This window comes from Olea europaea, chromosome 12 (genome assembly GCF_002742605.1).
Source record: "Olea europaea var. sylvestris chromosome 12, O_europaea_v1, whole genome shotgun sequence".
NCBI lineage: Eukaryota > Viridiplantae > Streptophyta > Magnoliopsida > Lamiales > Oleaceae > Olea > Olea europaea.
In genome coordinates this window covers 3,747,389-3,761,089 of record NC_036248.1, presented here as the reverse complement: position 1 = coordinate 3,761,089, position 13,701 = coordinate 3,747,389, and the positions used below count along the sequence as shown (strand labels likewise).

At 41.3% G+C, this 13,701-nt stretch overlaps 1 protein-coding gene across 1 annotated transcript in view; it reads right to left on the bottom strand.

Moving 5' to 3' along the window:
• Positions 1-12,774: 12,774 nt before the first annotated feature.
• Positions 12,775-13,701, bottom strand: part of LOC111406450 (LOB domain-containing protein 41-like) — a 1,803-nt gene continuing 876 nt past the window's right edge. The window contains exon 3 of the mRNA XM_023035875.1: positions 12,775-12,828. Within this exon, the coding sequence (XP_022891643.1) occupies positions 12,775-12,828 (54 nt within the window). The remainder of the gene's footprint in view (positions 12,829-13,701) is intronic.

Here is a 13,701-nt window from a genome sequence, read left to right as displayed (position 1 = left end):
GCCAAGGGCTCAGCCTCCACCCGCTTAGTAAAGTACTCAACTGCTATAACTACAAGCTTCAATTATCCCCTTGTCATCGAAAACAGTCCAAGGATATCTATCCTCCATTGCTCGAAAGGGGCCGAGCAACTGATGTTGGTGAGGTCCTCTACGGGAGAGTGCATAACATTGCCAAACCTCTGGCACTTGTCACACTTATTCACATATTCTACGGCATCCTTCTTCTTGGTAGGCCAGTAATATCCGTACCTTATGAGCTTAAAGGCTAATGCTCGAGCTCCTTGATGGTTCCCGTATACTCCTTCATAAACTTCCTCTAGGGCTTGGGAGGATTTCGAAGGCTTAAGACACCTAAGGTACGGAAGTGTAAGGCTTCTGTGAAATAAGACCCCATTAATAATCTAATACCTTGGGGCTTTTGACCGGATGTTCCTTACTGCTCAAGTATCTTCTGGAAGATTGCCACTTGTTATGAAATCCACAATTGGGTCCATCCATGAAGGCTCATGATCAATGTCCATGATCCCAACGGTTGGATTGATGCTAGGCTTGGTCACAAATCTGACATGTACTGTCCTGTCAAGTCCATCTACTCCCATGAACATCGGCCTTGATAAGGCATCTGCTTTGCAGTTGTCAGCCCGGACAATCTTCACAATTTCACACCTCTTCAATTTTCGTCGAAGATCATGAACTTTTAAGTAGTATAAGCTCATTTTTTCGTCTTTCTTCTCGAATGTACCGTTAATCTGGCCAACCACCAGCTAGAATCACTAAAAAAAATTATGCTTTCAAGTTCGAGATTAATGGCAAGTTCCATTGCAATGACGACAGCCTCATACTCTGCTTCATTATTGGTTGCCTCGAATTCGAACCTGAGTGCACACTGAATGTCTATGAGCATGTCCGGGCTTGTGATGATGATCCCGGCACTCGAGCCTGAGGAGTTCGATACTCCATCCACGAAAATTTGTCAAACTTTTGTTACAGTGCTCGAGCTCTCGTCTGGCCCTCGAGGCCTTAGGATGAGTTCTGCAATGAAATTCGCTAAGGCTTGGGCTTTGATAGATAGACGAGATTCGAACTCTAAGTCAAACTCTCCAAGTTCAATTCCCCATTTTAGTAACCTGCCTGAGACGTCTGGCTTCTAAAAGATGTGTTTCAGAGGCTGATTAGTGAGCACCACAATGGGATGAGACTGAAAATATTGCTGAAGCTTTCGTGGGCAAAAGCAAGCTTCTCGGCCAAAGTGTACCTGGTCTCCACATCAAGTAGGACTTTACTTATGTAGTAAATGGATTGCTAGGCTCTGTTGACCTCTTTTACCAAGACATCGCTCACTGCTTTTTGGAACACGGGTAAGTACAAAAACAAAGTATCCCCGGGCTCTTGTTTAGTAAGGATAGAAAGAGACGCCAATGTCTGTTTGAGCTTCTGAAAAGCCTTCTCACATTTCTCACTCCATTCAAAGGATTAGCTGCCTCTGAGAACTCTAAAGAAAGGGAAGCACCTGTCTGCTGCTCAGGACATGAACCTGTTTAGGGCTGCTACCCTACCTGTCAATTTTTGCACCTCTTTCTTAGTCCTGGGCAATTCCATTGTTGCCAAGGCTTGGATCTTATCGAGTTTGCTTCTATCCCCCGATGAATGATCATGAAGCCCAAGAATTTTCTCGAAACTACATCGAATACACACTTCTCTGGGTTGAACTTCATCCGATATTTTCGTAGGGTGGCAAACAACTTCTCCAGGTTGGATATGTGCTGCTCTACCTTCTTGCTCTTCACTACCATGTCATCAACATAGGCCTCGATGTTCTTCCCTATCAAATCAGTGAAGACTTTGTTGATGAGCCTCTGATATGTTGCCCCAACATTTTTCAACCCAAACGGTATCACCCTATAGCAGTATATGGCTGAATAGCCATGAATGAAGTCTTCTCTTGGTCTTCCTTGGCCATGAGGATTTGATGATACTCTGAGAACGCATCCAAGAAGTTGTACAACTTATGTCCGGATGTGCTATCCACAAGATTATCTATCCTGGGGAGCGGGTAGCTGTCTTTAAGGCATGCCTTGTTGAGATCTGTAAAGTCGATGCAGACCCTCCATTTACCACTGGCCGTCTTCACAAGAACAACATTAGCGAGCCAATCGGGGTATTGGACTTCCCTTATGAACCTCGCTCTTAGCAGTTTGCCAACCTCTTCCTGAATGACCACTCGCCTTTCTGGCGCAAACTGCCTCTTCCTTTACTTAACAGGTCTGGCTCCTAGGCTTATGTTGAGTCTATGGACTGCTACCTCAGGGTCTATCCCTGGCATATCCTCGACCTTTCATGCAAAAACATCAATGTTATGGGAAAGATAATTGATGACTTCCTTCCGGAGGCTGGCCTTGAGATCCCGACCAATAGTTACTGTATTTTCATGCTCGAGCTCGACCACTTCCAATTCCTCAACCGGGGCAAGTCTATCCCTTGGCTCAAGCTCGAGGTCTGAAAGTTGCATGATACCTGTACTGATTCCCCAGATGCTAGTAACATAGCACTATCTGGTAGCTGTTTGGTCTCCTCGAACTGCTTCGATGCCATGACCTGTTGGGAACTTCATGGCTAGGTGGAAAGTTGATACAATGGTTTGGATCTTGTTTAGTAGGGGTCTTCCCAGGATGATGTTGTAAGCCATAGGAGTGTTAACCACTTGGAAGGGCGTGATCTCCATCACTTGTGCATTGTCAAAACCCAATGTAAGCGGAAGCTCAACAATGCCTTCCGAGATAATGACTCCACCACCAAATCCCTGTAGAGAAGTTTTTACTGCTTTGAGCTATTTGGGGGAGATCCCCATTTTAGCGAAAGCCTCCTATGAGAGTATATTTGCTGTATTCCCATTATTAATCAGAATCCTCGTTACTTCAAAGTTAGCCACAATTGCAGAGACGACCAAGGCATCGTCATGCGGATATGATACTCCTTCCATATCCCAAAAGTAATGTCTTTGAGTTTATCATAGGATTTCTTTGAGGTATGAGCATGTTGGTGAGCATATTGCTTTCGTTCACTACTTGTGTCTCCTCCAGTTGCTATACCTTCAATGATAATATTAATGGTCCCGACAGTGGGTTGAGCATTGCTTTCGGCTCCAGGCTCTTTTCGATTGTCATGGTCATTTCTCGAGCGTTTATCATGACCAATGTAATCCTTAAAAGCCCTCTTTTAATGAGGGCTTCAATTTCCTGTCGCAAGGCTTGACAATCCTGCATGGTATACCCATGATCTCGGTGAAATTCATAATACTTGCTTCTATCTGTTGTGTTAGGGGACGACTTCATTCTTGAAGGCCACTTCAACTCTTTCATATCTTTGATCTCCATTAAGATATTTGCCTTGGAGGTGTTCAACCGGGTGAGAGGCCCTGGTGGCCCTTCATTCTTGCGCTTGTCCCAAGGATGCTGTAGCCGAGAAACGGGATCATGTTGCTTCTTGTTCTCGGCCTTCTCATGGGAAGGACCAAATCTCCTTAGATTTAGCGTTTTCTCCATATTAATGTATTTTTCAACTCGGGTCAGGAGCTTGGTCACTGTCTGTGGCGGGGTCTTTGATAAGGACATCTTGAAGGCTTCGCATCTTATGGCGTAAGTGATGGTGGAGACAGCCGTTATTATGTGCAGGTCGGGTATTTGAAGCCTTTCTTCGTTAAACCTCGTCATAAATCCTCCTAGGGTTTTATTTGGTCCCTGGGGAAGTTGCATGAGAGAGGCCGCAATCTCTCTGATACGTTTGCTATTTGCAAAGAAGGCTGAGAACTTATTGACCAAATCTGAGAATGAGATTATGGAGTTCGGCTCTAATATTGAGAACCAATCCCTAGCAGTATTAGTCGACGTTTGCGGGAAAGCTTTGCACATAACTTGATCCGAGGCAACCTGTAAATTCATGACATCGGTATATACATTGAGATGGTTGATTGGGTCGATCTCCCATCATATTCTTTAATGCAAGGATATTTGAATCTGTCGGGCAGGGGATATGAAATATCTCCGGCGTAAATGGAGTGTTAGGGGTAAAACCCGTTGGTCCCCGAGCATTCCGTTGCAGGTCAGCTGTAATTCCTTCTTGAATGATTCAGGCAATCTCACTGGAATCCATAGCAATCGATCTCGAGCCGGAAGCCATATTACGAATACCCGAGGTCCCTACTCTGCCAATTGCAGGGTTTGGTGGTCGGGCTCGAGCATCAGTCATAAAACCACGATGCTTTATCTGTACTGATAACGAATGCAAATTTTTTTTTGACTTAACAGCTACGTAAGCGTGGCAACTTGCTGACGTAGCTCTTCGAAGGTTTCAATTGTGACGACTACTGGCTGGGGTGAGAGCACTCCTGACGACTCTTCTTGATGAGCCGGTTGATCTTTAGTAGGATGAGGGACGGGAGCGGATAAGCTTGCGGGAGGAAGACCTGATCGCATGTTAACCATGGCTTTTGGTAGCGTTTTCCACAGACGGCGCTAATAATGCTACCAAAAATCATACTTGTTGATTTTTTGAACTTGAGAACTTTAGATAAGCACAATCGTAGTCTTCCGGTACCTGAAATAAAGACAACGAGGTGTGTTCTTGTCACTCCTCCGATGCTTAAATCAGAAAGGGAATTATATGCGTGAGGCTATAAACTGAAAATAATGAAAGGGTACCTAAATAATGACCCATAGTTCTGTATTTATAATAGTAGGTAACGTTCTCCTAGTGGGACTTAACTAGCTAGATATCTCTATCCTTCGGAGTCCTATTAGGTGAAGGAGTTGGACCAATGCCATAATTATGTTTGGGATAGAGTCCTTGCGGAAGTCATGTGTTGAAGTAATATGGTAAGAGTTAGAGTACCAATTACATAGCAGTCTTATTGAGTCAGTAATAACAATTGTAGACTACGAGGAGAAACTATCCCGAGGACCACTCTTGCTCGAGGATAGGTCCTCGAAAATGTGGATACGGCAAAGCTGCAAGTACTCGAGCATATATCCTGGGGAGGTTCAATGCTCGAGCACAACAGATGTGGAATCGCAAGGGATTTATGAGAAATGTCCTTGGGATAAAATGTTCGAGCATAACCAAAACTTGCCATATCATTTAATAAATAATAATCTACATCAATGTTGATCAAACATAAGGGGAAAGATTGAACATCTTATAAGCCACACAAAATATGGATTTCACAATATGAGGCTTATTAAGAAATCCTCTAAACTACTCACACATACTCGACGTGTGATAACAGGGAACAAGTTTGTCCTCGAAGTTCCGCACCTCGTGAAAACCTTCTCCTCATTCTTAGCCCAACAAGATTGAAAAAAATTTGTACATAAGCAAGCTTTATGGTTAGGATGCTAGAAATACAAATGTGCGACGATAGGTGCACTCTTCAAGAATATAAATTATACGTCTAATTGTTGATGACCTTATAGTATTGTATGAGGAGAGAAACACTTTCGATGGATTTACACATATCCATTCTAGTTATAATTTCAGCTTTGTTAGGGAGGATTGTATAGTGAAAATGCTTCTAAAATGTCAAATGACTATTATTTATAGAAGTAATAGGTCAAAGGGGCCTATCGAGCTTACAAGGGATCACGTAGCCATTGACCATTACTTTTAAAATGATAATAGGTAAAAGGGGCTCGTCGGGCTTCAAAGGGAACTGTCTAAGAAAAATGCATTGCTCTTTCATCTTAGCCCTTTTTTGAGCCCCATTTTTCTCATAAAAATACATTTTTGAATAATCCATTGACGTGAAACGTGTGGTCAAAAAAAATTTTAAAAAATTGAATTTACGTGTAATATTATTTTATTGAAGAATATGTGATTGAAATGATATCAAAATACTATTTAAAAATGCACTTAAAAAAAAGCTCAAGGAATCACACTTGTTAACACTGAAAGCCAACTATTCTACAAAACTTATAATATTAGCTTATAATTTACTACGTAGGCAAGATGATGTGATCCAAGAATCAAGCTTGAAGACGGCGAGTTCGAGTTGAGACCCGTTGATTTTCGAAGGCGGACCGATGACGCGATCGAGAGCAAAGCAAGTGAAACAAGTGATGGGATTGCTCGCTCAAAAAACCATTAATGGGACGATATTTGGGACTCAAAATGGGGCAAGTTTCGTGTTCGGGTCGAAAGCCGAATCAAAGTAAATCAACTCAATACAAGCGGACGAAGGCCAAAGTAACAATCATGCGGCGGCATGGTTTTAAAGTGGTACGGCCGCACAGACCCATGCAACGTTTCCTTGAGAGGCGACAGTTTCTTCCATGCGACCGCATGGAAATGTACCATGCGGCCCGAAAGCCGAATCAAAGTAGATCAACTCAATACAAGCGGAGGAAGACAGAGGCCAAAGTAACAACCATGCGGCCACATGGTTTTAAAGTGGTGCGGCCGCACAGACCCATGCAGGGTTTCTTCGAGGGGCGACAGTTTCTTCCATGTGACCGCATGGTACAAAAATCTGGCAGAATTTTTCTTTTTTACGAATTTCCTTATTTTGTTAGAATTTGATATCAATTAGATTTTTTTCCATATTTTGACGATTATGCACGATTTTAGCTAGGATTTTAGCTTTAGTATAAATACTCTCTCCATTACATTGTAAGTGACTTTTTTTTTTACAATTATTATTAAATTCAAGAGAGGTTTTTGCTTTTTTCCAATTTGTCCTTCTTTGAACAATAATTTAGAACTTATCAAGGATAACTCCTTGTGGCGTTCAACACCAGATCGTGGGTTCTTCAATTTGTAAGCAAGGGGTTCATTGCATCACTGTTATCTTTGGGTTCTTTGTTTCATCTTACTGGGTTCAAATCCAAACTGGTTATCAATTGGCGTTCTTGGGTTCCAGATCAATCTAATTGTGGGTTTCGTAGTCTAAGTTGTTACGGAATTCGTATCAGTTGATATCAGAGCTTAGATTCCAATTTAATCTAGTTCTATCTTTAATTTTCTTGGTTGTGTTGTAGTTTTCTTGATTTCCAAGTTTCTTCCTTGTTCTTGAGTCATTCTTCAATTCATTCCTTCAATCCGTACTTTTCGTTGGGAGTATGATCTCTTATATTAAAAAAAAAGTCAATGTTCATCCGGATATTAAAAAAAAAAAAGTTAGTGTTCACGTCAAAAAAAAATTTATTAATTGCTTGATTAGCTACCAACAAGTTCACATTCAAATTGCTAAAGTCCAAAGTTCTTATTTTTTCTTCAATTCTTCAATTTCAGCCATTGATCCGTTGAAATTTAGTGAGTCCATTCAAATTTCATTCTATTTGTTTCCAAATCCCTTGAAAATTATCCTCTTGACTTACGTTTCGGGTTGAATCCGTAAGTTTTAATCCTGTGAGTTCGTTATTGTTCTTGGAAGCTCTTGGTGAAAGCATTGAGTGGTAAAAGGTAGAGTGGTGAGCTCATTAGAGGGTAAAAGCCAATTGTGTGATTCCGAATGAAATTTGGTGAGGCAGAAATTGAGAGAATGTCTGAACAAGAAGGTTCCAACTCAAGCCGGCACGACTATCACAACAATTCATCAGAGGATTTAATACAGCGGTTTGAACTTGCTTTTGGGGTTGTTAGAAATAGGCTGGGTCAAGAAGATGCTTAGAGGTCTAAGCAGGAAGTTTGGATGATGAGGATGGATACATTAGTGGCTAATCTTAGTAGGGAGCCGCGGACGGAGGTATCTAATGCCAGGAAGCCGGGGAGGCAGGAGCATAGGATAGAACGGGAAGCATTTGATTTGACAGTGAATGGGATGATGAGGAGTATGGAAAAGTGGGAATGGGATGGATGAGGAATAGAGGTGATAGGCCTAAATGACGGGGTAGGAATAATCACGGCGATGAGACGGATGGGAATATGGGCAGTATCAAAATATCCATTCCTTAATTTGAAGGGAGGAGTGACCCAGAGGCGTACTTGGAGTGGGAAAGGAAGGTGGAATTAATTTTTGAGTGCTATAATTATTCGGAGGAGAAGAAGGTGAAGTTAGCAGTGTTAGAGTACATTGACTACGCACTGACCTGGTGGGATCACTACATAGCGACGGTGTGGGGGAAGACCAATTAGTACTTGGGAGGATTTGAAGGCGTCAATGAGGAAGCGGTTCGTTCCTAACCACTACTATAGAGAGATCCATCAGAAGTTGCAGAGCCTGTATCAAGGGTTAAGGAACGTAGAGGACTATCACAAGAAAATGAAAATACTCATGATTAGGACAAATGTGATGGAGGATCGGGAAGCTACCGTGGCACGGTTTTTAAACGGTCTAAATCATAAAATTGCTAATGTAGTGGAATTGTAGCATTATGTGGAGTTGGAGGACATGTTGCATGTAGCCATGAAAGTAGAGAAACAACTGAAGAGGAAGGGGACTGCGAGGCAGCCAGTGAATACTTCATCTTCTAACCCAAATTGGAAATCGAAGTGGGATGGTAATAATAAGGGGGTGAAGCAGTAGCTAAAGGAAGAAGTGGGTGGCAGAAGGGAAAAGAAGAAAGTGCTAGTAGGACAGCGCCAAAATTGGAACCACAACCATCACGAAGCCGAGACATCAAGTGTTTCAGGTGTTTGGGGACGGGACACATTGCATTTCAGTGTCCTAACAAACGAACCATGGTGTTGCGGGACAATGGAGAGGTGGTAAGTGAGAGCGAAGGAGAGTATGATGACATGCCGGTGTTGGAGGATGTTGGTGATGAAGATGAGACGGAGTTTGCCGTTGGAGAGCTGTTGGTCTCGAGGCGAGCACTTGACACTCAAATCAAGACAGATGATTCGGAGCAGCAGCGGGAAAACATATTCCACAGGTGCCATATCCACGATCAGGTATGTAGCTTGATTATTGATGGTGGGAGTTGCACAAATGTGGCTAGCACAACTTTAGTTGAGAAATTGGGTTTAGCATTATTGAGACACTCTAGGCCTTATAAATTGCAGTGGTTGAATGAGAGTGGAGAAGTTAGGGTAAATAAATGGGTGTTAATTAATTTCTCAATAGGAGATATAGGGACAAGGTTGTATGTGATGTGGTGCCTATGCAAGCGGGTCATATTTTATTGGGGAGACCCTGGCAATTTGATAGGAAGGTTACACATGATGGGTATAGGAACCGGTATAGCTTTGTCAAAGATGGGAGGTCTATTACTCTTGCGCCATTAACACTGACGCATGTGTATGAAGACCAAATAAAATTGAGAAATGAGGAAGAAAGGCGAGCGAAAGAATCTACAAAAAGGAGAGAAGATAGTGAACCTATGAGTAAGAGAGAAAATAGTGAGGTGGTTGAGAAGGGGGAAAGAAAGAAAGGTCACGTGAAAGGAGAGAAAAAGAGTCAGTTGAGTGAAGAGAAAAAGAGTCAGCTGAATGGAGAGAAAGTCAAAAGTGAACTTCTTTGCTAGGGGGAGTGAATTAAAAAAGGCTTTGGGTGATAAGAGATAAGTGTTGTTAGTTTACAAGAAGTCTCTCCTCTCCCTTGAGGAGTCTAACACCTCCCTTCCTAGCGTGGTTAAGTCTTTGTTACAGGATTTCGAAGATGTGTTTTCGAAGGAGGTGCCAAGTGGATTGCCACCAGTTTGAGGGATCGAGCACCAAATTGACGTCATACCCGGGGCTGTCATTCCAAACTGACCACCTTACCGAAGCAATCACGAGGAGACGAAGGAGCTTCAGAGACAAGTGGAGGAGTTGATGAGCAAATGTTACGTGAGGGAGAGCATGAGCCCGTGTGCTGTACCTGTTCTATTGGTGCCAAAGAAAGATGGGACTTGGCGAATGTACGTGGACTGCAGAGCTATCAACAATATTACGGTAAAGTATCGTCACACTATTCCTAGGCTAGATGATATGCTTGATGAATTGCATGGTGCTTGTGTTTTTAGTAAAATTAATCTTAAGAGTGGGTACCATCAAATTCGTATGCGGAGGGTGATGAATGGAAAACGGCATTTAAAACTAAATATGGGTTATATGAGTGGTAGGTTATGCCGTTTGGTCTCACAAATGCATCGAGCACATTTATGCGTTTAATGAATCATGTTTTACGCGCTTTCATAGGAAAATTTGTTGTAGTTTACTTTGATAACATTTTAATCTATAGCAAAGACCTATGTGAGCATTTAGAATATTTAAAGTGCGTGCTTATTGTGTTAAGAAATGAACAATTGTATGCTAATTTTAAAAAGTGCACGTTTTGCATGGATAAAGTTGTTTTCCTAGGATTTGTTATTAGTGCTAATGGGGTAGAAGTGGATGAGGAAAATATTAAAGCAATTAGAGAATGGCCAACACCTAAAAATATAATTGAGATTAGGAGCTTCCATGGTCTGACTAGTTTTTATAGGCGCATTGTGAAAGACTTTAGTGCAATCACGACACCATTAACTGAAATCGTTAAGAAAAGCGTAGGTTTTCACTAGAGGAAAGCACAAGAACATGCATTTAATACCATTAACGATAAGTTGTGTAAAGCACCTGTTTTGACATTACCTAACTTTGATAAAACGTTCGAGATTGAGTGTGATGCATCGGTGATAGGTATTGGAGCAGTGTTAATGCAGGAAAAGAGACCTATTGCTTACTTTAGTGAAAAGTTGAGTGGAGCTGCACTGAACTACCCAACGTATGACAAGGAGTTGTATTCTCTTGTTCGAGCATTGGAGACTTGGCAGCATTACTTGTGGCCTAAAGAGTTTGTGATACACACCAATCATGAATCCCTAAAGCACTTGTGGGGTCAAGGTAAGTTGAAAGAGATGTTTCCATACGTCATCAAGTATAAACAAGGTAATGAAAACGTAGTTGCAGATGCGTTGTTGCGAAGGTACGTGCTTCTTAACTCTTTAAGTGCGAAATTATTTGGTTTTGAGCATATTAAGAGCATGTATGAAAATGACATTGATTTCTCAAACATTTATAATTCATGTGCTAAAATGGCTGTTGATAAATTTTATAGACATGAAGGATATTTGTTTAGGGAAAATAAGCTGTGCATTCCAAATTGCTCAATGCGTGAATTATTGGTAAAGAAAGCACACAATGGGGGGTCTAATGGGTCATTTTGGGATTCAAAAGACTTTAGATATGTTAGGGGAACACTTTTATTGGCCTAAAATGCGTAGTGACGTAGAACGAATTTGTGAGAAGTGCATAACTTGTAAATAGGCTAAATCAAAAGTCTTACCCCATGGCTTGTATACACTTTTACCTGTACCTAGTGAACCTTGGGTGGATATTTCTATAGATTTCGTGTTGGGGTTACCTAGGGCAAAGAAAGGTCGGGATTCTATCTTTATAGTGGTTGATAGGTTTATTAAAATGACACACTTTATACCATGTCACAAAATCAATGATGCCACTAACATTGCTGATTTATTCTTTAGGGAGATAGTACGTTTGCATGGAGTCCCTAAGAGTATTGTGTCGGATGTTAAATTTTTGAGTCATTTCTGGCGTGTTTTGTGAAATAAGTTAGGAACTAAATTGTTATTTTCTACAACTTGTCACTCACAAACGGATGGTCAAACTGAAGTAGTAACCATGACTCAATTGCTTCGAACGGTTATTAATAAAAACTTAAGAAATTGGGAAGATTGTTTGCCATTTATTGAGTTTGCTTATAATCGTCCTGTACATTCAACTACTTCTTATTCACCTTTTGAAATTGTGTATGGATTTAATCCACTAACTCCATTGGATTTATTTCTGTGCCTGTGAATGAACGAGGTAGCATGGATGGTAAGAGGAAAGTTGAGATGGTGAAGGCACTTCATGAAAAGGTCTGTACGCAAATTGAAGAGAAGAACAAGCTCATCGCGTCAAAGGCGAACAAATGACGGAAGCATGTGACATTTGAACCCGGAGATTGGGTATGAGTGCATTTCAGGAAGGAACGTTTTTCGGAGCAGCGAAAGTCCAAATTGCAACCGCAAGGAGATGGTTCTTTATAAGTCACCGAGAAGATCAACGATAATGCCTACAAAGTGGACTTACCAGGTGAATATAATGTATCGACTACATTTAATGTTGTTGATCTTTCCCTCTTCGATGCAAGTGCAGATTCGATGACGAATCCTTTTGAAGAGGGAGAGGATGATGTGATCCAAGAATCAAGCTTGAAGACGGCGAGTTCGAGTCGAGACCCGTTGATTATCGAAGGCGGACCGATGACGCGAACGAGAGCAAAGCAAGTGAAACAAATGATGGGATTGCTCGTTCAAGAAACCATTGATGGGAAGATGTTCGGGACTCAAAATTGGATAAGTTTCGTGATCGGGTCGAAAGCCGACTCAAAGTAGATCAACTTAACACAAGCGAATGAAAACGGAAGCCAAAGTAACAACCATGCCGCCGCATGGTTTTAAAGTGGTGCGGCCGCACAGACCCATGTAGGGTTTCCTCGAGGGCCGACAATTTCTTCCATGCGACCAATAAGATCAACGATGATGCCTACAAAGTGGACTTGCCAGGTGAATATAATGTATTGGCTACATTTAACGTTACTGATATTTCCCTTTTCGATGCAAGTGCAAATTCGAGGACGAATTCTTTTGAAAAGGAAGGGGATGATGTGATCCAAGAATTAAGCTTGAAGACAGCGAGTTCGAGTCGAGACCCGTTGATTATCGAAAGCAGACCAATGACATGATCGAGAGCAAAGTAAGTAAAACAAGCGATGGGATTGCCTGTTCAAGAAACCATTGATGGGACGATATTCGGGACTCAAAATGGGACAAGTTTCGTATTTGGGTCGAAAGCCAAATCAAAGTAGATCAACTCAAAACAAGCGGATGAAAGACGGAGGTCAAAGTAACAACCATGCGGCCTGCGGCCGCATGATTTTAAAGTGGTGCGGCTGCACAGACCCATGCAGGGTTTCCTCGAGTCTGGTAGAATTTTCCTTTTTCGCGAATTTTCTTATTTTGTTAGAATTTGATATCAATTAGACTTCTTTCCATATTTTGACGATTTTGCACGATTTTAGCTACGATTTTAGTTTTAGTATAAATACTCTCTCCATTACATTGTAATGGACTTTTTTTGACAATTATTATTAAATTCAAGAGAGATTTTTGCTTTCTTCCAATTTGTTCTTCTTTGAACAATAATTTAAAACTTATCAAAGATAATTCCTTGTGGCGTTCAACATTGGATCGTGGGTTCTTCATTTTGTAAGCAAGGGGTTCATTGCATCATCGTTATCTTTGGGTTCTTTGTTTCATCTTATTGGATTCAAGTCCAAACTGATTATCAATTGACGTTCTTGAGTTCCACATCAATCTAGTTGTGGAGTTCATAGTCTAAGTTGCTACGGGGTTCGCATCACAAGACTCGTGTATATCTTTGTCGACGGATTTAATATATACATCTCGAATGTCAGGTTGAATTTCGTATATTTTAACTTGCTTCCTTGCAACTCTTACTTCTCGTGTTTTTTATAAGGTAAATTTGTTTATAAGCAAGCTTTTAAATTTTAGCCAAACATCCTCCATAAAATGGCATTTTGATATCCTACATTTTACATCTTCAACGCTTCCAAAAAATAATATCACTAAAATAAATTTAAAAAGAAAAAACATTTCAAAGTCCAAACACATTTTCTCGGAAGCCCAGTTTAGCATCTTCGCAACCGTCGCTTCAGCGTCCCAC